The following is a 26,635-nucleotide window of genomic DNA, read 5'->3' as shown; positions in this document are numbered from 1 at the left end:
TGTTTTTGGTTTTGAGAACAAGAGGCAAAGGGGTTGTTCAAAAGCCACAAAATTTGCTCTCACTTTTTCACTGCAAAACTCGCACACGCACAAACACTTGTGTCTTCACTAAGCAAAACACAAAGTAAGCAAATCAAATTAAGCTTGCTGCTTTCTTCTTCTTCTTCCTCTTCTTCTTCAAATCCTAGAGTCTCTGAAATGGGTGGGGTTACCTCATCCATGGCTGCAAAGCTTGCTTTTTTCCCACCAAACCCACCTTCCTACAAGGTCATTAAGGACAACCCAACTGGGCTCTTGCTCATGGACCCTTTTCCCCACCGTGAAAACGTCGACGTTTTGAAGTTTCCGACTCGCCGCGGCAATGAGATCGTGGCCGTCTATGTCCGCCACCCAATGGCCACATCCACCGTTCTGTATTCTCACGGCAACGCTACTGATATAGGCCAGATGTATGAGCTCTTCATTGAATTGAGTATCCACCTGCGTGTTAATCTCATGGGGTAAGCTAATTTTGAGTACCCTTTACTCCAAATTTGAGTTTGTGATTTGGAGTGTTTGTTGGTGATTTTGTGATGTACCCATTTGAGATTTTGGCAAATTTTGCATTGTGTGTTGATTGGAATGGCGACTGTACCATGGTTTAGTGTTTGTTGTATTGACATGAGTTGTGAACTTTCCAGAGGAGTGCCTCAGTATTCGAAAATGTTGTTATATATGGACTGAAACTGAGGAATTGGATTCTTCTTGTGTGATGTTGCTTGTGGATTGTTTGGTGTCTGTACTTAATTTAGGAGCCAAGTGAAGTTTGAAGTTTTAGGCCTTAGTTATGTTGCCACTTACAGATTGACAGGATTTTTGTGTATGTTTCACATTTTGGGATTTGATTGTATAGTGGATGAACCTAAATGTACTTGGCTGGGACCGGGGATAGGTGGATATATAAGTGTCATGGTCATAGAGGCATGAAAGTTTGAACTAATTTTGTTCGCAATTAAGTCGATTTTTAAATGAATGTGTTTACAATGTAGTTCTAAAACTGTAAAACACACATGCATAACTGCAGACATGATGTTGATTGGTGTAACAGCTGCTGATTCCAATCCAAACTTCACATTAGACAGTGGTAGACGGTTTGAAGAAGTAGAATCACTTATTGAAATTCATTAGCCCCTGAGAGGTTAGGTAGCATGTGTGGTATATCTTGTTGAACTTTTTGTTGTTCAGCCTCAGATGTCAAGAGAAGATTGTGGATGAAATGTGATTTTGTTAATTGGCATCACCCACACCCAAAATTCTGGTATTCTCCATACCTGGGTTTCAGCTATAGTTGTAAAGTCAAAACTCATTTGGATTTTCCTTGAAAACTGAGTAGCATTGTTCTTTTGAAGGATAATGTGCTATATCAGAGTAAGAAGTCCCTTGTTTTACAGGTAAACTGGAAAAGGAAGTCTCTAGCATAGTAACAAAATGTGCTTAGCCTTTGCATTTTGGTTCTCAAAACCTCCTTTTGAGCCGAACGTTTTAGTAACTGATGCTGAATCAACCTCCAATATATATTTGCTATTCCAGACTCTATTTCTTCTAATTGACATTATCAAGCTTCTTTGGAATCATGTTGTGTTTTATTAGCAATTATGTGGGTTATTACGCAACACGTTGTGCATTTATAAGTTGCATGGAGAAGATTCTGAACCATATTATTTGAACATGTGCAGGTATGATTACTCTGGATATGGGCAGTCATCTGGCAAGGTAACTGCAGTATGAATCATGAATGTGTTGTGATTCATTCTAATAGAAGGTTTCTCTGACGCTAGTTTGTATGCCTTTCTGCAGCCAAGTGAACATAATACTTATGCAGATATTGAAGCTGCGTATAAGTGTCTTGAAGAGAGGTATGGTGCCAAGCAGGAGAACATAATCCTCTATGGTCAATCTGTTGGAAGCGGTCCTACTGTTGATCTTGCTGCCCGTTTGCCTCAACTAAGAGCAATTGTTCTGCATAGTCCGATATTATCAGGGTTAAGAGTCATGTATTCGGTGAAGCGCAGTTATTGGTTTGACATCTACAAGGTTAGGTCCTTAGCATAATGACGATTATCAAATTACTTTATCTAGACCTGTGTATATGTCTGAATCTGATTTCATTATAATGTGCAGAACATTGATAAGATCCCTCTGGTGAAATGTCCTGTGCTGGTAATACATGTAAGTACTCTGATCTGTAATACTGCATTGTGTTTTTGTTTCTTTTTTCTATACATATAAAATTTAAAATACATACATTGGTGCATTTTCATACGGAGGTAATTGACTCCAGCTGAAATCAGTTAAAACTTAAAAGCTTTACATGTTTCTGGTTGTTATTCTTCTACAGGGAACATGTGATGAAGTAGTTGACTGCTCGCACGGCAAGCAACTCTGGCTACTGTGCCAGGAGAAATACGAACCTCTATGGCTTAAAGGTGGAAATCACTGCAATTTGGAACTCTTCCCGGAATATGTTAGACATCTCAACAAGTTCATATCCACTGTTGAAAAAGCTCCTCCATGCAAGTTGAGTTCAAGGAAAAGCACAGACTGTGTTGAACGTCCTAGGCGTAGTGTTGAATATCCTAGGCACAGTGTTGATTACTGTGAGCTTCCGAGGAAGAGTACTGATAAGAGAGAAAAATCAAGGAAAAGCACGGATAGACGACCTGAAAAGCTGAGAGTTAACGAGTACAAGTTAAATAACAGTGACAAGCTAGAGAAGTTTAGAATTTCTGTCGATCAGATAGAGAGGTCCCGAAGGAGCGTCGAATACCATCATGAGAAGTCATCTAGGAGAAGCGTGGACCATCAGCTAGAAAAACCAAGGAGAAGTGTCGACTGGCTGGACAGAATTCGAGCCGGGTAAATCTATGGTTAAAAGTTGGATTTGGATTGGCAGTGTTGGGGGGATAGAAACATAGATCAAAAGGGGAGGGGGAAAATTATTTGGGGTCTAACTTAAGTCTTAAGGTTAAGGGTTTAGCAAGAATGTCTGGTTTAAGGATGTGGGTCTTTGTCGTTGTTTCTTTCATTTCACTTGTAACTGTGATGTTGGCTAATTTGGCTTGTAGAGTTTGAGATGGTGTTGGGTGTTATTGATTGTTAATGAAGAAAACTCTAACCTCATTGTTCTTCATCATTGATGCAAGAAGATGATGCTCATTGTTGATAATTGGAAATGTGTGCAAAATAACATGGTTACTATATGGCTTTTATCTGTTCCTTTGGTTACATAGTGCCTAAAAATTCATATCTCATCTCCTTTTATTCTCTCAAACTTCGAGTCATCAGTCTCGTAACCACATTTTTCATGAGAAAGAAATACGAAAAATAAAAATAACAGGATAATTATATATAAAAATAAATTAAAAAATAAATTCAATAATTCATTTGTGCCCGATACGACGTCGTTTGGGTAATAGCCTAAGTGCCTGACCCGCGTCTCCTTCCTTGGTCCAAACTCTGGGCCTCAAAATCAATCGAAGTCCCAAGCTCCCAACTTTGATCTCTCTAGGTTTTACGCAAACCCCTAATCTCCTTCTCTCTCTCTCTCTCTCTCAATCCCAATCCAATTCCAACCTCTCACTAATCCCCAACGACATTCGAACCGCCGCGCTTTCCCGACGAAATCAATTTCCCGTTTTCACCTCGGCGAATTTCACCGTCATCGCCGTTTTTCACATTCCCGAATTGCCCCCGGACATGATCGCTTCCTCCGTCTGAAGCCCTAACGATACTCTCCGATTCGGTCAAATATGTAAGTAGAGCTCAATACAACTAGTTCGGTTTTGGTCTTGATCAAATTTTGGGGGTTTTGGTTGATGGAGATGATGATGAATTTGGTGCAGGTCGCTGGAGGAGGTAGCTAGGAGAGCGATAAAGCACGCGCTCCAGGCTCTGCGGCAGCGGCATTTGCTCGAAGAAGGCGCTCATGCTCCGGCCTACATCGCTCTCGCCAAGCCGATTGCTCAACAGGTAAACTATATCTGTGGATTTCGAAGGTTTTGATTGTTGCTGAAGTTTTCGGAAGTTCGAAGCGTGTGGAATTTTCGATTGAGTGATGAGCTGTGTGTTAAATGTTATCAGTATTCGTTTTTATTGAAATGATTTATAATTGTGGATTGGTTTGGGGTTTTGATTGTGTTTCAGGGCTCGGAATGGAAGGATAAGGCGGAGACTTTGGAGCTGGAGCTTCAGCAGTGCTATAAGGCTCAGTCTCGGCTGTCGGAGCAGCTTGTGGTGGAAGTAGCAGAGACCAGGTCTTCGAAGGCTTTACTCTTGGAGAAAGAAGCAGTGATTGAGGATCAGCAGAAGGAGCTGACTGAAAGGAGGTAAAAGCTTGCCCTTTTACGTTATTTGTTACAGAGGGGGAGGTGTTTGTTTGATATTTCAAGGTTTTGTGATTGAATGCGATGTGTACGTGTTTGCAGGGATGAGTGCTCTCAGTTGAAGGCTGAGTTGGAAAAGAAGATTGAGGCTCTAGAGTTGGTTATGAGTGAGAACAATGAAATACGAGCGCAGCTGGAAGAAATGTCTGTTAGAGCTAAGACTGCTGAGGCTGAAAATAAGGTGTTAATTGACCGCTGGATGTTGGAAAAGATGAGGGATGCTGAACGCCTAAATGAGGTGCTTCTTATGAGTTGTATCAACAATTAAAGTTTGGTTTGGATATTTTAGATGTATGCTGCTTTAAGGTGTGATATAGACTAACCTTTGTTGATGGTTCTCAATACCTCTTTATTCTTGTGTTGGATAACTATGTCAAGTTTATGTTTATTTACATACATATACTATTGAATTTTTACTTTAGATTTGTATATATCTTATTTGCATGGGGCTGACCCCTTTTTCACCACTATTTATTGTTATTATTTGACATAAAGCCTCGACAAAGAATATGTGATTTCCATAGAACATGTTATCAACTAAATCATCTAAGTGGTAGCATTACTTTGTTTATACATTACAATATATGCTCTGTGAGTGTACTGAGAGGGTTGAAGTTCTTTGGTTCTTGAAAGAGAGTTCTTATCAAAATTTTTTTTGCCTCTTTTAAATAGTGTGTACTCATGTGATGTTAACTTAATTCAGGCAAATGCTCTATATGAAGATATGCTTGAGCGGATCAGGGCCAGTGGTTTGCAAAAACTTGCCATGCAGCAAGTAGATGGTGTGGTGCGCCAAAGTGAAGAAGGTGCTGAGTACTTTGTGGAATCAACCAATCCATCCACATGCAAGAACAGGATCAATGCCCATGATGGCGGCTGTGCTTCGATATTATTCGAGTACAATTCAGGCAAATTGATCTCTGGAGGACAGGATGGGACAATTAAAACGTGGGATACAAGTACAGGAGCTTTGGCTAATACACTTCATGGTTGCATTGGTTCTGTTCTTGATCTTACCATTACCCATGATAATAGATCTATCATCGCTGCAAGCAGTTCAAACAAATTGTATGTCTGGGATGCTAACTCGGGGAGGGTTCGCCATACTCTCACGGGTCACACGGATAAAGTGTGTGCTGTAGATGTCAGCAAGTTCTCAAGTCGTCACATTGTAAGTGCAGCTTATGATCGTACCATAAAAGTTTGGGATTTGCAGAAAGGCTACTGCACCAACACAATCATCTTCCCCAAACACTGCAATGCTCTCGGCTTCAGTATGGATGGACAGACTATTTGCTCAGGTCATGTTGATGGAAATCTTCGGTTGTGGGATATTCAAAAAGGAAAGCTGCTCAATGAAGTGGCTGCACACTCCAATGCTGTTACATCTATATCTTTGTCACGAAGCGGCAACATGATATTGACCAGTGGGAGGGACAATGTGCATCACCTTTTCGATATGAGAACCCTTGAAGTTTGTGGGACATTGAGAGCCACCGGGAACAGAGTAGCATCTAATTGGAGCCGATCTTGTATCAGTCCAGATGACAGTTACGTCGCAGCTGGATCTGCCGATGGTGCTGTTTATATTTGGTCTATAGCCAAAGCTGACATCGTCAGCACTCTGAAGGAACACACCAACTCTGTCCTCTGCTGCTCATGGAGCGGGCATGGAAAACCACTAGCTTCTGCGGACAAGAATGGAGTAATTTGTACTTGGACGTGATGATCAAAATTGTTCAGATAAATTCCGCCTTGTTTCCACATGAAACTCGATAGACATTGTATACAATTTAATTAGATTGGTGTAGATATTGAGTCATCCCTTTTCCCATACCTTGTGTGCATTCTTCTCTCTTGACCTCTTGCTCATACACAAGCCTTGAATAAATTGTAGCCTTTGTTATTATAGTGGAATTTGTCTGCCCCAGGGCTTCAAAGCAAACTTGTTATCAGATCAAAAGAAACACCCAAATTCCTGAATCCTGATGCTTTTACCTCTAATAATTACTCTATGGTAATAAATTTTGATCCAGCAAATCAATAATGGGTCGGGTTGCATTTGAGAGGTTCGGGTTCGGATTCCGACTCGACCCGTTTTAAATTAAGTAAAAAGAGTTTTGTCCCAGTGGTCTGTGCTACCTGACCTGAAAAACCCAAGTGAAGTTGGGAGCAGAGAAAGAAGAAAGAGAAGCTCAAGATGGTGAAGGTCGCAACCTACTTCGCTATGACTTTGGGAGCTTTCGTTTTCTGGCAAACCATGGATAAAGTCCATGTCTGGATCGCTCTGCATCAGGACGAGAAGGTAACCTCTTTTTATTCCCCTATTCAATCTCAGAAATTCGTCGTTTCTGATTATCAGTTTCGGAATTCGATTCGATTTCAGCATCAAAATCCCAAACAATGAATTGGGTTATCTCTGAATTGTTCATTTATTCAAGAAAAATGTGATCTTTTGTGTAAGATAGAGTGGAATTTAGGGATTAGGTTTTCAAATGTTGTATTTTGATTTCATTATCTAGCTCTTTGGTCAATGAAGAGGTGATGTTGTTTGTCGAGCCCAGAAATGCAATGTTTGGTTTGTTGGTTATTGGGTATCAACATGGTAGAACTTTGAATTTAAATGTAAATCATGGTTACTGTGCTATACCTGTGTAGAATTGAACCTTAGATAAGTTCCAGCTGAATCTTGTCATGGGATTTCGTAGTTGGAGCTAAGCTCTTCCATGATTGGATTTGGTTTTTTCAATTTAAGTCGAAGTTATAAGAAGTTACAGCTTCTTCAATTAAAAGCACACAAACCAGGGTTTCTTTGTTTGATCTCTTCCACATGTTTTCAGTGTAAATTTCTTGGTTTGGACTCTAATATGTTGAGATAGACCCCAAATTCTACATGATGGCTTTTAAGCAATGTGGAGATAGATCCTGAATTCTACATGCTGGCTTTTAAGCAATGTGGAGATAGACCCCGAATTCTATCACCATAGATTTAGGTACAATGCTCAAACTTGTGAGGTATAGTATGTTTTGAGTACTCCAAAACCATGTATGTTAAAGCAGTGATCTGTGTTTGAGTGTGCCATCTGATAACAGGAACCCTCGGTTCACATCATGATTTGAACAACAAAAGCTATTTCAATGTAATACCATTTTGGTTGAATATTCGTAGTTGCCCTTGTTTTGTTAATATTACTGTTTAAAGCCTTCCATAAGTTGAGATTGATGTGCTGTGTTGTGGGTTTTTACTTTTTCAGCAAGAAAGATTGGAAAGGGAAATGGAAGTTAAGAGATATAGAGAAGAGCTACTTCAAGAGCAAGCAAGACAAAAGAAGGCTGAAGCATGAGCTACCTTCGATCATCTTGTACGCTGTTTTCCCTTATTTTCCTCTAATTGCTCTTTTGTTGGGGTGTTTTTCAACAATATGATTGTTCTGGAATAATTTTACTTGGCATTCACTGAAGAGCTAAGATGTTGACTCTGTATAAGATTTTCAACAATTTATATTATGCTATTCAATGTTCTAGTAAGTAGTAACACATTGCAATGTTGTTCACCTGATGTTGAGGCAGTAACAAATTGTGGAATTGTTTCTAGCATTAATTTCAACCTAAATTGTGGAATAGTAAATCTTGTAACTAAGCAAAGCATTAATTTCATTAGTAATTCTAGCAACTACTGTTATCTCTCAACCTAATTCTCTCAACCTAATGGATTGATGCAGTTAAAAGCTGTACCCGTTTTAACAGCTTGACATCCTCGAGCCATCACCACCTTAAGTCAAATATCTTTTGTTTTCTGATAAAACAGTTCCTTGGATCCTCAGGCCAATGCTGCGATAAAGGCTCTCTTGCATTAGAAGATACCCTTGTTTTGAAATCTGTGTAGGATATTGAACCTCTATTGCATCCACATATGGTGCTTGTTATTTCATATTAACGTCATCCATTTCACCTCTATCCCATGGACTTGAGATCTTGGAATCCCTTATTGAATCCTTCCATGTTGAATTACCAAAGTGGTTTAGATGCTGGTTTTTTTAAGCAATGCGGAAATAGCCCCATCATTCTCTTAGCAAACACAAACTTGTGAAGTAGAGACGAAGTATACTGGATTTTGGACTACCAAAAGTATTGATCTGTTTAAAGTTTTGAGACATTTTGTATAAGACAAAAAGTTGGTAGATTTTATTAACTTATGACAAGGCAATCCATTGATCAGCTGCAACTGTTACTCCCCATTCTCTGGCTCCTTCGAATGATCAGTTCAATTGGTTAACCTTGTATCAGGCAGAAAATAAATAGATTCAAGATTTCAGTTTGGGAAAACTTAAGCGTATATGTTCCACAAACTAGAGGCCTTTTATTAAGCAAGAAGTCATCATCGACTACAAATTTCACATCCAGTCCAAGAACACAAATGATTCATCATCTAATATAAGGTTCACAATTTTAGGTAAATGAAATTCAACATGGCCTCAAGGATCTCCATCTTTTCTATGATCTGATAAAAGAACTCATTAGATACAGAAAAGGATGAATACCCCCCATCACCTGTTCAGCATGAATAAAACTTAGATCTAAAACAGTTAATGCAACAAAATTAAGAATCATATGTTCATAACGATGGATATTTAACCACCCCAGATGCTTACACCTCCTCCAAAGCTTACCTTAGATAAAGGATACTCCCTCAGATGAACTAAAGCTTTGTGCTTCTCCTTCCATCAGAAACTAGTTCGTTCGCATCGACTAAATTGTCATAGTTCTTCAAGGACAACAGGCTTCCAGTATAACTCACAATGTACGTAAACGTCCTACCAAGTGGAGGTGAAAAACACCTCACTGGGGTAGACCTTAAATCCAGAAAAGTACTACCAAGATTTGCAGCATAGAATCGATGATAATAGAAATATATGCCATGCTCCCATTCACCGCAAGTAGCGATCTCCAATATATGAGAATCGCAGAACACATCGACATCTACAGCATAGTCTAGAGTCCAGACTTTCCTCTCATAATCTTTCAGCACCCATATCTCAATGTGGTTCGTATGACCTGATGAAGAAGTTGCTGAAAGGGTCAAAGCTCCTCTAAAAGTAAGCAAATGAATTTTGTTCGTCAAATCCAATCTGGGAGGCATAGGAGTCCAACTGAACTCTTCTTTGGTGAAGTCAAAAGAAAGTACACAGCTCCTCCCTCTAATTTGTGTGAACCAATGCACATCTCCACAGGCAGACACGGCCATTTCGTCGTAACTAAAGTCATCTGGAGGAACTGAGGATATCTCACGCCATGAGGCTTCATCCAACTCAAGAACATGGACAATCTTCAGCTTGTGTAATGTAATATCAGTGTGACTACCAAAACTGCCCACACGAACAATCTTCAGCTTGTAAGTATCCTTATCGATTCCCATGCCATAGAAGCAACCTACTAACACTTTCGGATTCGAAGATTCTGCAAGCTCTTGTGTGTTGCTACTTGTTGGGAGCCTTACAACCTCCTTTCTCCTAAGAGGATTGACAATGAAGCAATGTTCGGTAGGCAGTTGAAAGCCAAACAAGTTGCGAAAGACAAAACATAAGTCCTGGCACGAAACGTTGAGTGCATACTTGCCTCTTTTCAGGGAGCTGCGGACGCACTTACGTGTTTGCATGGTGCAGATAACATCTGACCGAGCTTTGTGAGCAATGGACATAAGTTGAGGGACCTCAAAAGCAGCTTCATTATCCGCTAGTAAGCGATTGTGCAGTGTAATCAAAGACTGGTCATCAATGGTGCTCGACAAGGCCTTATACACACACCCAAAGCAAAAGAGTGATTTTGAGGGAAGCTTTGAAAGGATTTGGACCAAGATAGTATTTGGTAGGTCTTCCATCCCAACTAGCTTTGCGGTATTGTGGTTGCTGCAGCACTGCCTCTTCATTTTCTTGGTCTCAATCTCCATTCTTCCTCCACGCTAAAGTCTGCTTGATTGCTTTGTGTTCCAGCAGACCCCTAGCCCTTCTCGATTTTCCTGTAAGGCAATAGTACAGGCCGGATTGGATCTATTGAAACAATTGAAGAAACAGAAAACTATGTGGGTGTTGAAACAGAAGACCATGTATACATTTTTTCTCAAAAATATGGTCAGAAAGATGATGATGAAGAAGACTATCTAGAGCTCTTGATCCATGTTGAACATGTTGAATTACCAAAACTAGTTAATTATTTTGTTTGTTTAGTTTAGATGTTCATTCTCTGAGGAAGCACAAACTTGTAGGAAGAGGAAGTATAGTGGATTTTGAACTACAAAAAGCATAACGTATGTGCTTATCTCTAAGGGGGAAACAATTAGGAAGTTCATGGTATTCAATATTGAAGAAACACTATCTGTTGTTCACAAAATCTTGGAGGCATCAAGGGATTCAAGGCTGAAAATGTTCTGTAACTTAGGAAAGCACTGATGTTATTAGTGACTCTTTTTTAACAACTTTGATCTGCTCCTGATGTCCAAGCTTGCTTATTTGATAAGGTGAGTTATTTGACAACAATTTACACAAGTTGGTCAGAGTATTGCTTATTATTTATTTTTGTTTTAATGGATTTGATTGATTAGATATCAAAATCATAAGTACTATTGAGTCTACCGTACCAAACAAAAACTTGCATAAAAAATCTCAGAACAAAAACCGGATAATATATATAAGTCACAATAAAACTCATTGAAGAAACTAGGCTAATATGTTGATTAATCTGAAGATCTATCTCGATATTTTCTTTCAATAGAAGCTGATTCATTTAGAATGCCACAATTTGCTAATGGAATAAGCAAAAAGAAAAATTTCGGTTAATAAAACATTTTATTCAGAAAAATCTTGACAAGATTTCATTTCGTCTTTGAAATTTTCAAAAACACTTAATTTGTTGAAATATATCAATTAACGTACGGTCCAACACAAATTCTTTCACACAAGTAACAAACCCAAAAACATTACTCCCCAATTCAGTCATGAAATTGGCCATACTTTTGTTGATTTAAATCTCCTACATTAAGATAACATTCACTCGAAACTCTAGAATCAAACAAAACTAAGATCTAAACAGAAAATGAAAATTACCTCTAGATGAAAGACTGATCTTTGGCTAGGGAGAAGGTTGAGTAATCAAATGAAAAAAGCAGCTCGATGAGAAAGACGGCGACTACTCCGATGCTCAAAGAGGTAAAAAATATTTTCTTGATGACTCATTTGCTTATTTATTTTTCTTACCCTTTTATTGTACAAGACAACGTAACTCTCTTACCATCTCACGAGAGTATCTTCAGTGCACGGCGTGTATCTTCACATACATACATGGATGGTCAGGATTAAAGGAAATAATATAGAAACATGGTGGTCAAACATATGAATTGTTATGAACGATTAAGATTGAGTCATGTAAATACACGTCATGCATACAAGAATTTCCACTCACTCTTGTTGAAATGTTGTCCATAAGATTTGAATCTCACGACCTCCACGGTCAACATTTCAAGACCATTGACGACTTATTTGTTTTTAATTGATTTTATTTAATTGATTGGTCAATTACATAATTGCCCCCTAAACCCCTAAAATCAAAATCATAGTCTCTTCCCCTCTCAAATCTCCCAAACCATGCCCACCTGCGTCTCCTGCAATTCCACCTCCTTCACCCCCGATGACGTCTCCGGCCGCTGCATGATTCAAGGGAAACACAGCAACAAGGTACTCCTCAGCTAATCGTGCATAATTGTGACTGTCCTATTAGGAAATCTCAGGCAGGATTACTCGATGACCTCTTACATCAATAATTGATAGGTTTTCTCTCTCGCCCACAAGTAATCGCTCCGATAACCAAATATCAAATGTGATTCAGGTAATCATTGTGAAACGTGATTAACTATCAACAAACTATGTAGTGTTCAATTCAACTAACACATCATCTTTTAGGATCACATTCCTATAATCCTACTAATTTGCACAAATTGAGTGATTTGAGCTTTTGGACACGAGATTAACAGATGCCAATCTTGATCCACTTCATACATAAGGCTAATCTCATCTGTTTGTTTCACATATTGTGAAAACACACATGAAAATGGATTACATGTCACGTCAATTGTTGATTACTCACCATACTAATTGCATTATGGAAGGTCAAGGCTCTTATGTTGTAGATGACCAAACTCCAAAGGGAAAATTACCAGCTATAGGGCTATGGTGTCCATAATACAAGTTGATGAAGCCTCTCTGCTTTCTCTAAATAGAGAAGTGACTAGTTGCCAACACACTACGTTAATATGTCCCCTAGGTGGTGAAAAGTCCCACAAGCAACGCCTTACTTCGAATGGCTAATACAGTCCGACTTAGACCTGCTGCTACTAATTCCGGCTAAACTCTTTCATTGCTTCGACCTAAAGGAACTGCAAGCATCACAATCTGGCTTCCCAAATTTTTCATAAAACTTTATCTACCTCTGGCATTACTCACATAAGTGGCCACCCATTATCCTCATCAAAAGCATGCCGAAGTGAAAGTCTTTGATAATGCATCATAACCATCATTGTCACGTAACATGTTCCCCTTACCAATTCGATCTACTCTCAAAACTTCGTACCTAAAACATTCTATCATTTGCATACGACAAAACCCAAGCATGGTAATTACTTCTATTAACTTATAAAAATACACATGTAACAAATTTCTACTATACAATCGAACAAATTTGTTGAACCTGAAAACTATGTGACAGACTCGAAACTGAAAACTTTTTTATGCTAATAAACACAAAAAAGGAGTTAATTTCAGTCACAAATGTCAGTATACTCAGGTCACTTGCAGAGTTTCAGTTAAAGATGAAAGCAGTTACCAACTTCTCCCCCACTTTATCAAATCACTTGCGAAAAATCGTGGCCAAAAGGCTCCATCTACGCCACCAAGCATCGTCATGCATCTTCCTCTACACTCTTTTAATGCCATAACGTGTTGGATATGTAAGAACGCTTAACCTCCCACAATCTTTAACTGCTAAATATACCACATTCTCACTTATCTTCCATTAAAAGTTTCAAGCCGTGTATGAACCCAGCTAAATGCATTGCTTGTGTTACAAAACCAAAACCCAATTCTCACACATCTCATACCATATCAGATATCTGCCTCCATTATTTGAAGTTGTTCATATCCACAAGCAAACCCTGTGACTTACTCAATTTCTTGTTCTTGTTTTGTCATATCCCTCAACATCACTACCCTTCTCCTCCATACATTGACACTCTATATAAAGGCAGCACTGGGGCTTCGATATTCTCATCCAATATTGTTCAACAGTACTAAACCTAGACAAATGGAAATGAAGAAGTTTCTTTTGGTTGCTGCTCTTTCACTTGCTTTGGTGATTGGGGTGGCTGAGAGCTTTGATTACCTTGAGAGAGACTTGGCCTCGGAGGACAGCTTGTGGGATTTGTACGAGAGGTGGAGGAGCCACCACACGGTTTCGAGGAGCCTTGATGAGAAGCACAAGCGGTTCAATGTGTTCAAGGAGAATGTCAAGCATGTCCACAACAGCAACAAAGAAGACAAGCCTTATAAGCTGAAACTGAACAAGTATGCAGACATGACCAACCACGAGTTCAGGAGTGCTTATGCTGGCTCCAAGGTTAAGCATCATAGGATGCTCCGAGGCCAGCGAAGCGGTGATGGGGCGTTCAGGTACGAGAACGTTGCCAGTGTCCCGCCGTCTGTTGACTGGAGAAAGGACGGTGCTGTCACACCAGTTAAGGATCAAGGCCAATGTGGTAAGCAATATTATCTGCGTGACTGTCACGCTCTATCCTGCACATTCCCCCCTTTTTTCTTCCTTTATTCTACTTTGTTTCTTTCAGCCTGCACTAAACTAGGACTACCCTTCACCAATAATGTGAATGTGAATATGAAATGATTATGCTAATGTTTTTCTGTTACTTTGATGAATTACACAGGTAGTTGCTGGGCGTTTTCAACGGTTGTAGCTGTTGAGGGCATCAACCAGATTAAGACAAAGAACCTTGTTTCATTATCGGAGCAAGAGTTAGTTGACTGTGACACTAAAGAGAATCAAGGATGCAATGGAGGGCTAATGGAATTGGCGTTTGAATTCATCAAACAAAGGGGAGGCCTAACGACTGAGACAAACTACCCTTACAAAGCTACTGATTCAAAATGCAATGCTGCAAAGGTATGCATTTACGTTTCAGGAAATATCTATTCAACACTTACATGGACGACCCTTTCGCAGAAGAAAATGAAAATGACAAGGATAAACCCTATATGCTTTTGCAGGAAAACACTCCAGCAGTGTCAATAGATGGCCATGAATCCGTGCCTGCTAATAATGAAGACGAATTGCTCAAAGCAGTTGCAAACCAACCTATCTCTGTTGCCATAGACGCTGGAGGTCCTGATTTTCAATTCTATTCAGAGGTAAACTTGCTATTAACAAACTATATTCAGTTTCGCAAATCGAATAGAAAGTAGGGAAACTACTTATCTGAATGTGGCCGTCTATGATTTGCAGGGAGTATATGATGGAAAATGTGGCACTGAGCTGGATCACGGAGTTGCAATTGTGGGATACGGAACAACACTCGATGGAACCAAGTACTGGATAGTCAAGAACTCCTGGGGCGCTGAGTGGGGAGAGAAGGGTTACATAAGGATGGCTCGTGGCATCGCCGAGAAGGAGGGAAAATGTGGAATAGCAATGGAGGCCTCGTACCCCATCAAGAACTCTTCAACCAATCCTACAGGACCATCTACCTCCTACCCTAAGGATGAACTCTAAACAAATGATACACAATTTACTAGCTTTTTCTGATATTGCTTCTGTTCTAGCATAAAATTTCATGAGTCTGGCCTCATGACCAAATAATATAAGTTTCTTTCACATTGCAGAACTGGATTTATTTCTAAGATCTGTAGTTTGTGATTTACAAAATTTATTTTGTCAATTTGATTCATTTGGACCAGTCTACCACATCATATTCCTAGTTCTTAGTTTCTTACTTGCTACTAAGGATAACAGTAAATATGATTAAAGAGAAGCTGGAAAACTCAAACAAACTAGTATGACTAGAACTTTTCGATATACAAAAACACATTGCATCATAGACCACATTCTGGATCCCAGTTATAATGGCAATGTTTTATCAGTTCATATCAGTCGACTTAGGCCTAGTTTTATTTACACCAAGTAAAGTACTGCCATATAATTCAAGTAAACATATTGGTGCCTTGAGCATAAATGAACTGGCATATGTTATTTCACATGAAAAGTAAACCAGCAAAGAGTTCTAATCCTGGCACAATGCATTAGTTACTCAACCATAGCATCTAATAGGATCATTACAACCCTTTTGAGCAGATTGTTTATTGCCATTACGTCCTCCTTTTTCCAGATATTGCTGATGGTACTCCTCTGCCCTGTAAAACCTCTTTGCTGGTAGAATCTCTGTCACCACCCTCTTGTCCTTAAACTCCTTTTGCTTTGCTTCCTTGGATTCCTCGGCTAGACGAGCCTGCTCTTCATTGTAGTAGTATATCCCAGATCGATACTGAGTTCCTACATCTCCACCCTAACACATAATTCACTTAATCAAATCACAACATAACAATACACAATTGTCACAAGCCCTTCTAATATTCCACATTTGTTCTTAATTCCACAGGTCACTAAATAGTTTCTTCCCAGGATCACTTTCACAGTAAAAGCACCCTTTTGATTCACCAATTTGATTATGCCTATGGTGAAAGTGCTTCTTCAACTCCAAAGAAGCACTTTTCCACCTTCAAAGAGCCCACAAATATGCAAAACAAAAAGCATCCTCCTTTCATTCACTAAGACTATTATGATTCATCAACATTAATCACCAATATATGCATACAGTGAAAGTGCTTCTTCAACCCCACAAAAGCACTTTCTCCCATCACTATAAACAAAAATTGCTTCTTTTTTTTTTCTGTAATGTGAAAAAGACTGAAACTTTGAGCATCAAAAATCCAAATAGAGACAAAAAAACAGAACTTGGGTACTACCTGACGATTGAGGGTAGTTGGATCATGACGAGACCAAAAGACGGAAAGAAGATCCGAATATGAGCAGACTTGCGGATCGAACTGGACCCGAACCACTTCGGAGTGGTTGGTGGTTCCGGAGCAGACCAGCCTGTAATTCGGGTCGTGGACGTGGCCCTGGGAGTACCCGACCTCGGTCTTGACCACGCCGACGACCCGCTGAAGCCTGAGCTCGGCTCCCCAGAAGCAACCCAACCCGAATTGAGCGAACTTGTGACCCGGATTATCAGGCGTGTCGGAATCTGGGTCCTGAGCTGGGTTCGTGGGGGAAGAAGCCATTGCGAGTTTGACGGAGGATTTGTTTGGGTCAAGAGCTGGGTTTATAACGGAGAAATGGGATTGGTGTACAAATGGAATCCACCCACCAAAGCTACTCAGATACAAACCAAGTGACCAACTGGTTTGAACGACGTGTCGTAGCATAGCTAAACCCAATTTTGATTTACTGAGCTATGTGAGTTGAAAATTTTTACTGTTGGAAATAACAGTGAAGTGGACGTGCCGGAGTGGTTATCGGGCATGACTAGAAATCATGTGGGCTTTGCCCGCGCAGGTTCGAATCCTGCCGTCCACGTTTTTTCTTGGCAGTTTTTTTTTTTGGGACTTACATGGAGTCATATTCCTTGTTCTTAAAGTTGCTACTAGCCTACTACGTATAACAAGTAAACACGATCAAATCAAAGAGAAGTTGGAAAACTCGTACAAACTTACTATACATGACTTGGACTCCTAGGTTTAAAAACACTTGGCATCATGGCAAATTAACTTTCATTTGTTCATACGATCACAACCAGTCTGAGTTCGACCTCGTTTATTTAAACCAAGAACAATACTGCCAATGTAATTCAAGTAAACATATTACTGCCTTGAGCATAAAGGAACTAGCTAGCAAGGTTATTACACATATAGTACGTAAACCATGCAAATTAAGAGTTTTAATCAAGGCACAATGCATTAGTTTCTCAACCGTAGCATCTAATAGGATCAGTGCAACCCTTTTCAGCGGATTGTTTGTTGCCATGATCTCCTCCTTTTTCCAGATATTGCTGGTGGTACTCCTCCGCGCTGTAAAACCTCTTCGCCGGAAGAATCTCTGTCACCACCGTCTTATCCTTCAACTCCTTCTGCGTTGCTTCCTTCGATTCCTCAGCTAGACGAGCCTGCTCTTCACTGTAGTAGTATATCCCAGATCGATATTGAGTTCCCACTTCTCGTCCCTAAGTACACATACACCCATCCCATCAAATCATAATACATCAAAACACAATTGTCACAACTCACAAGCCCTACTTATATAACACATGCATGAGTCCTTAACCTAGTACACATGCGAAAAATAACTACCTGCCGATTGAGGGTGGTTGGATCATGACGAGACCAAAATACGGCAAGTAGGTCGGAGAATGAGCAGACTTGCGGGTCGAAGTGGAGCCGAACCACCTCGGAATGGATGGTGGTTCCGGTGCAGACTAGCTCGTAATTCGGGTCGTGGGCGTTGCCCTGGGAGTACCCAACCTCGGTCTTGATCACGCCGACGACTCGCTGAAACCTGAGCTCGGATCCCCAGAAGCATCCTGAAGCGAATTGAGCAAACTCGTGACCGGGGTTTTCCGGAGTGTCAATCTGGGTCCAGAGCTGGGTTTGTTGTGGAAGAAGCCATTGTGAGCTTCACTGAGAATATCCTTTCTGTCTTTTATAACGGAGAAGTGATTCCAACGACGCTTCGTAATCTGGTTTTGATTCCAGAGCTGCGTTCATGGATTGCAGCAGTGAAGCGGACGTGCCGGAGTGGAAGTTGGTTCGTGTAACCAAGGTGGAAGTTGGCGCCTTTTCTTTAAAAAAAAAATAAAATAAAAAATAAAAAACGTTAAGGTTTTTATGTAACCAAGGTGGAAGTTGGTTTCGAGGAGCGTTGATGAGAAGCTAGCACAAGCGGTTCACTGTGTCCAAGGAGAATGTCAAGTATGTCCACAACAGCAACAAAGAAGACAAGCCTTATAAGCTGAAACTAAACAAGTTTGCAGACATGACCAACCACGAAGTTCAGTAGTGTTTATGCAGCTGGATGCAAGGTTAAGCATCATAGGATGCTCCGACGGCAGCGAAGCGGTGATGGGGCGTTCAGGAACGAGAATGTTTCCAGTGTCCCGCCGTCTGTAAAATAAAAAACCTAATACTGTCATTGCTGCTCGGGTCTCCGACTCTTTCTGCTTGCATTGGAAGCAAAGTTTCTGTCATTTGATTGTCATGGCGCTATTTGATGCTTTAGGGTTTGGTATGCATGTCCCTTTAGTTTTTGCATATAACGAATCTAGCTAGCCCTTTCTGTTTCATATTGTTTTCATCTTTAAGGGAGATGCTCAATTTTCAAGGGGAGTCTCACTTGTGATGCTAATGAAAGGTGACAAAGGAGGCCATTTCCTAATGAAGCTCTGTCGATCTGATCAATCATGCATGCTGTGTCTGCCAATGCTTTGGAGCAGCGGATGGCCATGCTAATTAGTTGAGTCTACAATTCTTCCTTATGCACCATATTTTTATTGGAGAGTGAAACGCTCATTGTGTCTTAAACTAAAATAGGTGGTGGGACTGGTTTTGGTCTGCAACTGCTGTAAGATTTAGATTAATTAGGTTTTGGGAATTGGTAGCTGTTGCTGTACGTTGCATCAAGCTATGGTACGATGAGGAACACAATTCTTTTCCTTTGGCTCATTATATATACAGTCCAATAATTAACCACTCCGGCACGTCCGCTTCAGTACTGTTGATACTAGTGGTAAAATCCATGCCATGAACCTAAGACACTTTGTTAATCAGTTAGTCATCTGCATCTGACTTGCTTTGGCGAGTGGATATTCAAATCATTCAATCCCATTTCTCCATATAAAATCTTGATGGAAGTTGGTTGTGTTAATTGATTTTAAAGAAAGAAAACTTATTCTACATTTTTCTAGAGTTTCGGTTTGTGCATCTCACTCTCTCCAAATCAAATGAGAAAACTGGCCACTTGAGGTAAAAGGGAAAATAAAAAGAAAGACTATTTACTAGTACAAGCAAACAATATATAGGAAAACAGGAAAGTATCAGAACATCAATGTGGTCGTGCCGGAGTGGTTATCGGGCATGACTAGAAATCATGTGGGCTTTGCCCGCGCAGGTTCGAATCCTGCCGACCACGCTTTTTCTTTGTTCTTTTCAATATCTTTGCTTGAATGGGCTACACTAATATCACCAACACTTCTTCTGCCTACTGCTGGTGGACTTGAGCTAAATCATCTTCAAGTCTTTTTTTTCCTTTATGAATTCGAAATGGTTCTGATTTCAAAGAGAAAAGGGGTACATTATCAGAGATTCTTAACGAACTCCAATTACAAGCCAACTGATTATGCTTCACTTCTTCTCATCTAAATGGTTCGTCGTCGTTTATCAAATAATACCTTGGTGAATTGCCGCACATGTTCAAGATATCACTCACCTTGCCAACAGGCCCGGCTCTGGCCCAGTGCCAGCTGTGCGACCGCACTAGGCCCAAGTAAAAACGGGGCCCATCGACGCAGTGGAGCTCGTACATGGTGGAGAAGGGGACGGCGAAGTGGAGCTCGTACATGGCGGGGGTGTTGGGGGAGAGGACGGAGACCACGTGGCCGCATTGGGGGCCGAGGAGGGAGGAGATGGAGGAAGCGAGGCCGAGGCATCGGCGGTGGGTCTGGCTCCACGTGTAGGTGATGTTGTCGTAGATGAGGGAAGGGCAGTCGCCGTAGACGGTGGCGGCTCGGTCGAGGAAACCCAGTGGGGTGAGAGACAGAGAGGTGATGAGTTGCAAGGGCTTGGCTTCAGCTCCTCCATTAATAACTAATAACTGAGGGATTAAATTCGAGCTTTACGAGAGAGAAGGCGCCTGCTGGAGCATTAAGATAAGGCCAAACCTGAAAAGATAAGGTAAATGTATAGTTCAGATCCTTTTTTTTTTAATTCTGGGGGGTGCACTGCTACGTGGAACATGGACCAATAAGAGATTAGCTTTTGGCTGTTTCGCAATTTTCTTCGATGTTGTTACGATTAAGCGCATCTCCGACATCTAACAATTTTTTTTTTTCATATTTTTATACAAGTCTCTATTGGCCCCATTTTTTTTATAGTTTTCATCGAAATTTTATCGATCTCGATATTTTTTTGAATTTTTCGTCAAAAAATTTATTACTATATTCTGATATCGATATTTTAATAATTTTGATATTTTAGTCATCGGCATAAACAATATTATTTATTAGTTATTGTTAGAGAAAAAGATGACTTTTCCCGAATAAAATAAAAATAGTATAAATAATTATATATTTTGACATAAAGGGCCAAACTTTTCTTTTCGCACTGGGCCTTTTTAATTCTACAGGACCAGCCCTGCTTACCAATTCTTTTAATCACATCATTTTCAACTTTGTATTTCGCGAAGCCAATATGGTAGAAGATTTGTTTGCAAACTAGGACTAATCTTATTCACAAAGTTGTATTTGGTTTACCCAATACTCACAATCTGTATTTCGTTTGATTGTTTTGGTCAACAATTTTTTGAGGTCCCTCTCATGGCATATCTTTCAACATAAAGAGTGTCAAGAAAGGCCTTCTGGATATTACTTGGACTAGTGGTGTTTGCACTTTTGTGTTCATTGATAGCTTTTTACTCCAAGAATCCAACCACAGAGGTCCATGAGTTTCCTTGTTGCATAAGTGCTCATGACAAACAGATTCCTTGTTGCGTAAGTGCTTACATCTATGTATGATATCAAACCTTTGCATTTTGTTCTGCAGTTCGGTTTTATCCAAATCAACCTCCCCAAGTAGGATTCCAATTGACCCCAGATGAATGCTTAGAAATTAATCAAGGTGTGTTGCAAATTTGAAACACCAACAACTCTGTTCCACAATTGCCCTAGTACTTATCATCAAAGTCTAACAAGGCGCGCAACAATAGTATTAAGATATGTCTTTAGTCTTAGACACTGAATTATATATCAAACATCAAGAAACTAGGTCATGCATGGCTGCAGCAGCCTGCTAGAGATCATCATGTCACTGATGAGTTCATGTTTTTATAACAAGTTGTGGTTCCCTCAATGTCTGTAAACCTGACCTTGAAGGGGAACGGACCGCCGTTAGTTGAAGAGAAAGAAAAGTCTGTTGAGGGCTTTGTTTTGTATGACTCGATCAGATTCTACATTCAATCATTACAATGTTCATCAACTTCATGTACTTTGGACAAATGGCGTACTCAACTAACAATATTCAAGGGATATTTGTAGAGACATGACATGCGCCCAATGTGTTTGATGATTGTCTCGAAATGAAAGTCGATCTATTGAGTTCATGCAGTAGACTTTTTAGTCATGGGATCCTTAGTCATGATGCTACCCATCGTAGACTCGTAGTGTTTGATGCACTATTCTCTAGTTCCTGGATTGGACTTTTATAAAGAAGGCAGCAGCAGCAGCAACAATGAGACCATAGAACTTAGAAAATTAGAATATCCCAAGCAGGATCAGAAAAGAAATGATTCTATGTTGGGTCAGTGTTGATGTTCTTTCTGTCCAATAACTACGTTAACGCTTTGTATATTTTCTCAGTCGGCTTGGTGCTTCACATTGGAGTCCTACTCCAACTTTGCATTTTGATACAACGAAAGGGAAATATTGTCGGGCTCCCAATAACTTTCAATCACTCTATGTTGGGGGAGCTGTACTTAGATCTTTTAAATTTCAATCACTATCCAACTTGTGGGGGGTAAATAGATGAACTTAATAAGAACCGTCGAATATTTCAACCTGGTTGATGAGCCTCTTGCTTCAAAAACAGGACTTGAATTGCTCATGATGGTTGTTTTCACCCACTTATTATTGATTAAGATTATCTTAAATAGTTTCTAGCAAAGGATGTTTGCTGCACATAGTTATTGTAAAATAAATTAAGTTTTAGTGACGGAAGCATAAATTGTTTACATTTATTTATATATATTTGGAGAGTGCATCAATGTAATCAAGTTGTACGTTAATGTAAAAACAGAACAAATAAACTCATTTTGACAATTCTGTTCTAGAACCTTTTTTTAAAAAAAAAATCTGTTTGAACTAACGAAAATGTGTATGAAAGTAACACACGTGGTCACATTTTGAACACAAGGGGTTCAATCTCTCATATTTAGTCCACCACTTGATGTATTTTTGAACCCATTCATATAGTAAGCAACAAGGGTCACATAAGAAAAACAAAAAACAGAAAAGATTCCCAAATCCCCAACATCAGAATTGAGAAAATAGTCCTGCCACTTGCGGTGGTTGAGGCTTCGACGTCAGAATGTACATATTGTACCAAGGTTTCTTGTCCTCAAAGAGGAGAAATGATCAAGGTGTGGAAAATATTTCATGTATTGTATTGTTTCCTAGGTTCAAAAATATGACATCAACTGGTAAAAATATGAAATCGACTGGTTATATGATGATGTGATAGCAACACTCATATTTTTTATCTTTTTTATTTTTTATTATTATAAACTCAAGTGAAGTGTAAATCCATGACCTTATCATTGTTGATTAGTCTACCTAACCAACCAAACCACAACTCACCGACGTATGTAAGAACGACTTTTCTTTGAACTCTTTTGTATAAACAGCCGTAAAAATTAGGTAAAACATTAGTGAGGTTAACTGTGTTTTCTCAATTGCATGAATCTTGCTTCAGAAACCGTGGTAAAAATGAGACAGATGCTTCACCAAAATGAATAGATCGAATCTTTATAATTGCATGAATCAAATAACCAATATACATATCAAACAGATGAAACCAAACTGGACATGATAACACTGCCCCAATCTTGGCAACAAAACAATGTTAAACCCCCATTTTCAAATTGGGGTTGATTTCCCTTCTACCCATTTACCCTCATTGATAAAAAAGGGGTGTGACATATTGGGACAACACACTAACCAAAACTCCCACCTCAATATACAACAGACCTGAGAGACATATTGACATTTGCGGTAAAAATCCTTGATGTTGTAGCAATCCATTTTTCATCATCATCATCACAATTGCGGCGATACCCTAATTAACCAGCAGTTAATTTGATCACCGTCTGAAGCTTCTAATTCCATGATCACTGCAGTGGCTTCTGGTTTCGCCGAGTTGATCCTCCTCCCTCTTCCTCTTGGCAAGAGCCAGTGAAGATATGGCTTTGGCTGATACAACCTTCCTCACCAGCAGTTTCCACCTTGCATCGTCTCTCTTCTTCTCGTGTATCATTTTCAACTTGAACTGCCTGTCATGTTCCAAAAACAAAAACCGAATAAATAAATATAAATATCAATGCTAGCTGCTAAATAGCTAGATATGCATAATTGAGTTGATGTGCACTATCATATATTGCTGCAGAAGAAAGTGACAACTACAAGTTTAAACCCCACATTCATGATATTGATGCAGGCAATAGGTTAAAAAAGCCGAAGGAAAAATCAAAACCCTAATCTTCCTCGACGGCCAACATTCCTCTAAGTTTTCATGTCTAAAGATATTTGTTCACTTGATGGAGATCTGTCACCAATGAAACAAAAGGGTTTGGAAGGGGAAGGGAAAGTGCTCACGTTCAAGTTCAACTTGAGGTGAACCTAATTCTTGGCTTTATAAGCCTACCTCATGTCTCCTTCCTTCTGATTAAAGTATGATGTACTAGCTGTCGCAATTCATTCATTGAATCTACAGAAATGACACGAACACCGTACAAATATGTCAACGAGAACATAATTGTTCATTCTGACGATTGATAATTACAACTATGAGAACAATTTGTTTAAAAAGTTGTAAAATAGTTATATATTTTGTAATTACAGTTATTAGAACAAGATTACAAATAATACGTCTCAACATTACCACTTTGACTATAAATATATTGTCACATTTGTAAATATAAGTATCACATACGGATTGGTATCATAAAATTTCCCGATCTTGTATTGTTGTAACAAGCCAAATAATCTAATACGAGAACAATATGTTTAGGTATGCCATATAGTATAGAGCTTAAGGATTTATGACATATATACCGCCTTGCACTATAGAGTCGATTTTTTCACATGGAGAACATATTAAGACGGGGTGGGTGTGGGTTGGCATGAGTTGGGGTTCCACCACCATTCCCAGAAGATACCTCAGTCGTTGAGTAGGCTCAATGATTTTATTCCAACTTTATGAGATTCCAGACCAGATAATGGCCAACTACTCTAAAAAGTGAGGTTTTCTAATTAGTCCAACTTCAGGTCATGCACCACATTTAAACAAATGCTTAAGCAAATCAAATCAATTAATTTAGCACTCAAGACATCATACCTACTATTTCTTTCTTAGACTTTACTCATTAAACTATAGCAAATTAAAGGTTAAATTACTGAAAAAGAAATAAAATTTATACCTGCAAAGTGGAACTCGGCAAGAATCCGATTGGTCACACATCGACGAGTGAAGCCTAAGAAGCTGCCACATCCGCTTGCAACGCGAGCAACCTCCGTTCACTCTCCTCTTGCAAGTGGCGAAGTGCTGAAACAGGTGCTGCAGCCCTTGACATGTGCCGAACTTGCTGCACGGGCCTCTCTTCTGTCCTGGCTCCATGTCGTATGGCCCGACACTAGTGCACCCTTCAGTACATATGTGCTCCAAGCACTCCATTGCCTCACTCAGCTGGAGATACAACCTTTGTTCCTCCCTGTGCCTCTTTGTCCTCTTCTTCCTCTGTTCAACACAATGATTTTGGTTATTAGTGATCAAATTCAGTATAAAATTGGTAAGGAAACTGTTACACCAACAAATCAAGGCAACTGTAATCAGCTTTTTTAACTAAGTCTTGGCACTACTCATGATGGTAACTGAACTTGGAAATGTATATTAACACATCAACAAATGAAAACCAAGTTTATAGAGCAAATTATTACCGATTCGAGTTCATCGATGAACTGCAAAATGTCGAGTTCAAGGTAAGGATCATGGTCCTGAACAAATTTCCAGCCTTCAGTTGCTTCCACAGCCTTGAAGTGATTAGCAACCAGCTTCATACACTTGAGGTAGAGATCCGCTGCGTCGCAGAGCCTCGCCAACTGGAGCACATCCACGACATTGTCAACGCTCAAACCTTGACCAAGCTCCTTGGTGCATAGCTGCTTCAGCTGGGGCACCAAGTAGACGTGAGACAGCGCCAGTAGGTGGATCGCGTACTTCTCCATGTGCTCCTCCGTGCACCTGCAGTAGGGGCATTTCCGTCAATAACCACACTAAAAATCAATCTACGGAATTAAGCTAAACCGTGACACGTGTAGGTTGGAGGTGAAACGGACGGCAGTGGTTAAATATTTTAAAACAGTTAAAAAACGTGTTGGAATTGTAAAAAGCGGGAAACGGCAAGTCGGAGACGGACCTTGAAGTGTAGAGGAAGCGGGTGAAGGCGACGACGGCGCCGTGTGGGACGCCGAGGATCGGGATGAGTCTCTCGGAGCTGCGGTGCTTACGTGGCCGATCTATTATGTTCTCCAGCACCGGCGACACCGACGCCTGAAAATCCGGGAATTAAAACAAGAACAATCAGATTTTTGTTGAAGGATAAAAGCTGAAATGGAAATGATGAGAGGATTTGAGGAATTACGTACCAGGACGGAAGAGTGGGCCGGGATGCGAACAGCATCGCGGGTGAGGATGTGGATATCGGGTTCGGGTAGCTCTCGGGGTCCGGATTTGGAGGGTGAGGTTGCGGGAGAGAGGCCGTAGAGGTCGTCGGAGATGTTATGATGGTTGGTTTCCATTTGGGGCGAGCGAGTGAGAGACGTAGTCGCGGAGAGACCTAGATGCAGATGAGAAATGGAGACCGAAGTTGAGAGAGACGGAGATACGAGAAGGAGGAGGAAAAGTCTGTTTGGGAGAACGATGAAGAGGTTTGTGGTCTGCACGGTGTTTTTATAGAAAACGAGGAACTTGCTTATCATTTAAAAAAGGAAAAATAAAGGGAGAAAAACAAAGAAAAATAGACCGAGTGTGACTGATGTTTGTCCTCACCCTCACGCGCGCTGAAAGAGA

General features: G+C 40.0%; 5 protein-coding genes, 3 non-coding genes and 1 pseudogene across 8 annotated transcripts; 6 read left to right on the top strand and 3 right to left on the bottom strand.

Moving 5' to 3' along the window:
* The first annotated feature begins 75 nt into the window (after positions 1-75).
* LOC101297833 (abhydrolase domain-containing protein FAM108C1-like) lies at positions 76-3,168 on the top strand. The gene is made up of 5 exons (XM_004299126.1): positions 76-500; positions 1,716-1,752; positions 1,837-2,073; positions 2,161-2,208; positions 2,378-3,168. The coding sequence occupies exons 1-5, from the start codon at positions 199-201 to the stop codon at positions 2,897-2,899; spliced, it is 1,146 nt and encodes a 381-aa protein (XP_004299174.1). The 5' UTR covers positions 76-198; the 3' UTR covers positions 2,900-3,168.
* A 371-nt stretch (positions 3,169-3,539) lies between these two features.
* LOC101297538 (protein tipD-like) lies at positions 3,540-6,255 on the top strand. Its single transcript, XM_004299125.1, has 5 exons — positions 3,540-3,790; positions 3,882-4,008; positions 4,183-4,364; positions 4,464-4,659; positions 5,125-6,255. Coding segments are annotated over exons 1-5 (1,530 nt in total). The 5' UTR covers positions 3,540-3,788; the 3' UTR covers positions 6,148-6,255.
* Positions 6,256-6,556: 301 nt separating this feature from the next.
* Positions 6,557-8,045, top strand: LOC101297245. Its single transcript, XR_184631.1, has 2 exons — positions 6,557-6,726; positions 7,676-8,045. It is a non-coding gene; the product is annotated as an uncharacterized LOC101297245 (transcript).
* A 5,694-nt stretch (positions 8,046-13,739) lies between these two features.
* LOC101296956 (vignain-like) lies at positions 13,740-15,410 on the top strand. Its single transcript, XM_004299124.1, has 4 exons — positions 13,740-14,220; positions 14,404-14,639; positions 14,744-14,884; positions 14,979-15,410. Exons 1-4 carry the CDS (start codon positions 13,770-13,772, stop codon positions 15,243-15,245), a joined length of 1,095 nt encoding a protein of 364 aa, XP_004299172.1. The 5' UTR covers positions 13,740-13,769; the 3' UTR covers positions 15,246-15,410.
* Positions 15,411-15,505: 95 nt separating this feature from the next.
* LOC101296662 (peptide methionine sulfoxide reductase-like) lies at positions 15,506-16,887 on the bottom strand. Its single transcript, XM_004299123.1, has 2 exons — positions 16,496-16,887; positions 15,506-16,035 (listed from the first exon to the last, which is right to left on the bottom strand). The coding sequence occupies exons 1-2, from the start codon at positions 16,811-16,813 to the stop codon at positions 15,781-15,783; spliced, it is 573 nt and encodes a 190-aa protein (XP_004299171.1). The 5' UTR covers positions 16,814-16,887; the 3' UTR covers positions 15,506-15,780.
* Positions 16,888-17,026: 139 nt separating this feature from the next.
* Positions 17,027-17,108, top strand: TRNAS-AGA. Its single transcript has one exon. It is a non-coding gene; the product is annotated as a tRNA-Ser (tRNA).
* A 388-nt stretch (positions 17,109-17,496) lies between these two features.
* LOC101296379 lies at positions 17,497-18,194 on the bottom strand (annotated as a pseudogene).
* A 1,436-nt stretch (positions 18,195-19,630) lies between these two features.
* TRNAS-AGA lies at positions 19,631-19,712 on the top strand. The gene has a single exon. It is a non-coding gene; the product is annotated as a tRNA-Ser (tRNA).
* A 3,589-nt stretch (positions 19,713-23,301) lies between these two features.
* LOC101296100 (BTB/POZ and TAZ domain-containing protein 1-like) lies at positions 23,302-26,481 on the bottom strand. The gene is made up of 5 exons (XM_004299122.1): positions 26,212-26,481; positions 25,983-26,116; positions 25,504-25,807; positions 24,987-25,303; positions 23,302-23,840 (listed from the first exon to the last, which is right to left on the bottom strand). Exons 1-5 carry the CDS (start codon positions 26,362-26,364, stop codon positions 23,651-23,653), a joined length of 1,098 nt encoding a protein of 365 aa, XP_004299170.1. The 5' UTR covers positions 26,365-26,481; the 3' UTR covers positions 23,302-23,650.
* Positions 26,482-26,635: the final 154 nt, after the last annotated feature.

The sequence above is a fragment of the Fragaria vesca genome, linkage group LG5 (genome assembly GCF_000184155.1).
Source record: "Fragaria vesca subsp. vesca linkage group LG5, FraVesHawaii_1.0, whole genome shotgun sequence".
Classification (NCBI taxonomy): Eukaryota; Viridiplantae; Streptophyta; class Magnoliopsida; order Rosales; family Rosaceae; genus Fragaria; species Fragaria vesca.
The sequence above is the reverse complement of the archived record's forward strand: the minus strand, read 5'-3'. Positions and strand labels throughout refer to the sequence as shown.

Bases quoted from the DNA above. Each gene is read 5' to 3' on its own strand.
- LOC101297833 (XM_004299126.1), top strand. From the start codon at position 199: ATGGGTGGGGTTACCTCATCCATGGCTGCAAAGCTTGCTTTTTTCCCA. The intron at 2,074-2,160 runs GTTAGGTCCTTA...TATAATGTGCAG, and splicing joins ATTGGTTTGACATCTACAAG to AACATTGATAAGATCCCTCT. The intron at 2,209-2,377 runs GTAAGTACTCTG...ATTCTTCTACAG, and splicing joins GTCCTGTGCTGGTAATACAT to GGAACATGTGATGAAGTAGT.
- LOC101297538 (XM_004299125.1), top strand. The intron at 4,009-4,182 runs GTAAACTATATC...ATTGTGTTTCAG, and splicing joins CCAAGCCGATTGCTCAACAG to GGCTCGGAATGGAAGGATAA. The intron at 4,365-4,463 runs GTAAAAGCTTGC...ACGTGTTTGCAG, and splicing joins AAGGAGCTGACTGAAAGGAG to GGATGAGTGCTCTCAGTTGA.
- LOC101296956 (XM_004299124.1), top strand. From the start codon at position 13,770: ATGGAAATGAAGAAGTTTCTTTTGGTTGCTGCTCTTTCACTTGCTTTG. The intron at 14,640-14,743 runs GTATGCATTTAC...ATGCTTTTGCAG, and splicing joins CAAAATGCAATGCTGCAAAG to GAAAACACTCCAGCAGTGTC. The intron at 14,885-14,978 runs GTAAACTTGCTA...TATGATTTGCAG, and splicing joins ATTTTCAATTCTATTCAGAG to GGAGTATATGATGGAAAATG.
- LOC101296662 (XM_004299123.1), bottom strand. From the start codon at position 16,813: ATGGCTTCTTCCCCCACGAACCCAGCTCAGGACCCAGATTCCGACACG. The intron at 16,036-16,495 runs GTAGTACCCAAG...ATTATGTGTTAG, and splicing joins CAACTACCCTCAATCGTCAG to GGTGGAGATGTAGGAACTCA.
- LOC101296100 (XM_004299122.1), bottom strand. From the start codon at position 26,364: ATGGAAACCAACCATCATAACATCTCCGACGACCTCTACGGCCTCTCT. The intron at 26,117-26,211 runs GTACGTAATTCC...CCGGATTTTCAG, and splicing joins CGGCCCACTCTTCCGTCCTG to GCGTCGGTGTCGCCGGTGCT. The intron at 25,304-25,503 runs GTAATAATTTGC...TGTGTTGAACAG, and splicing joins TCATCGATGAACTCGAATCG to AGGAAGAAGAGGACAAAGAG.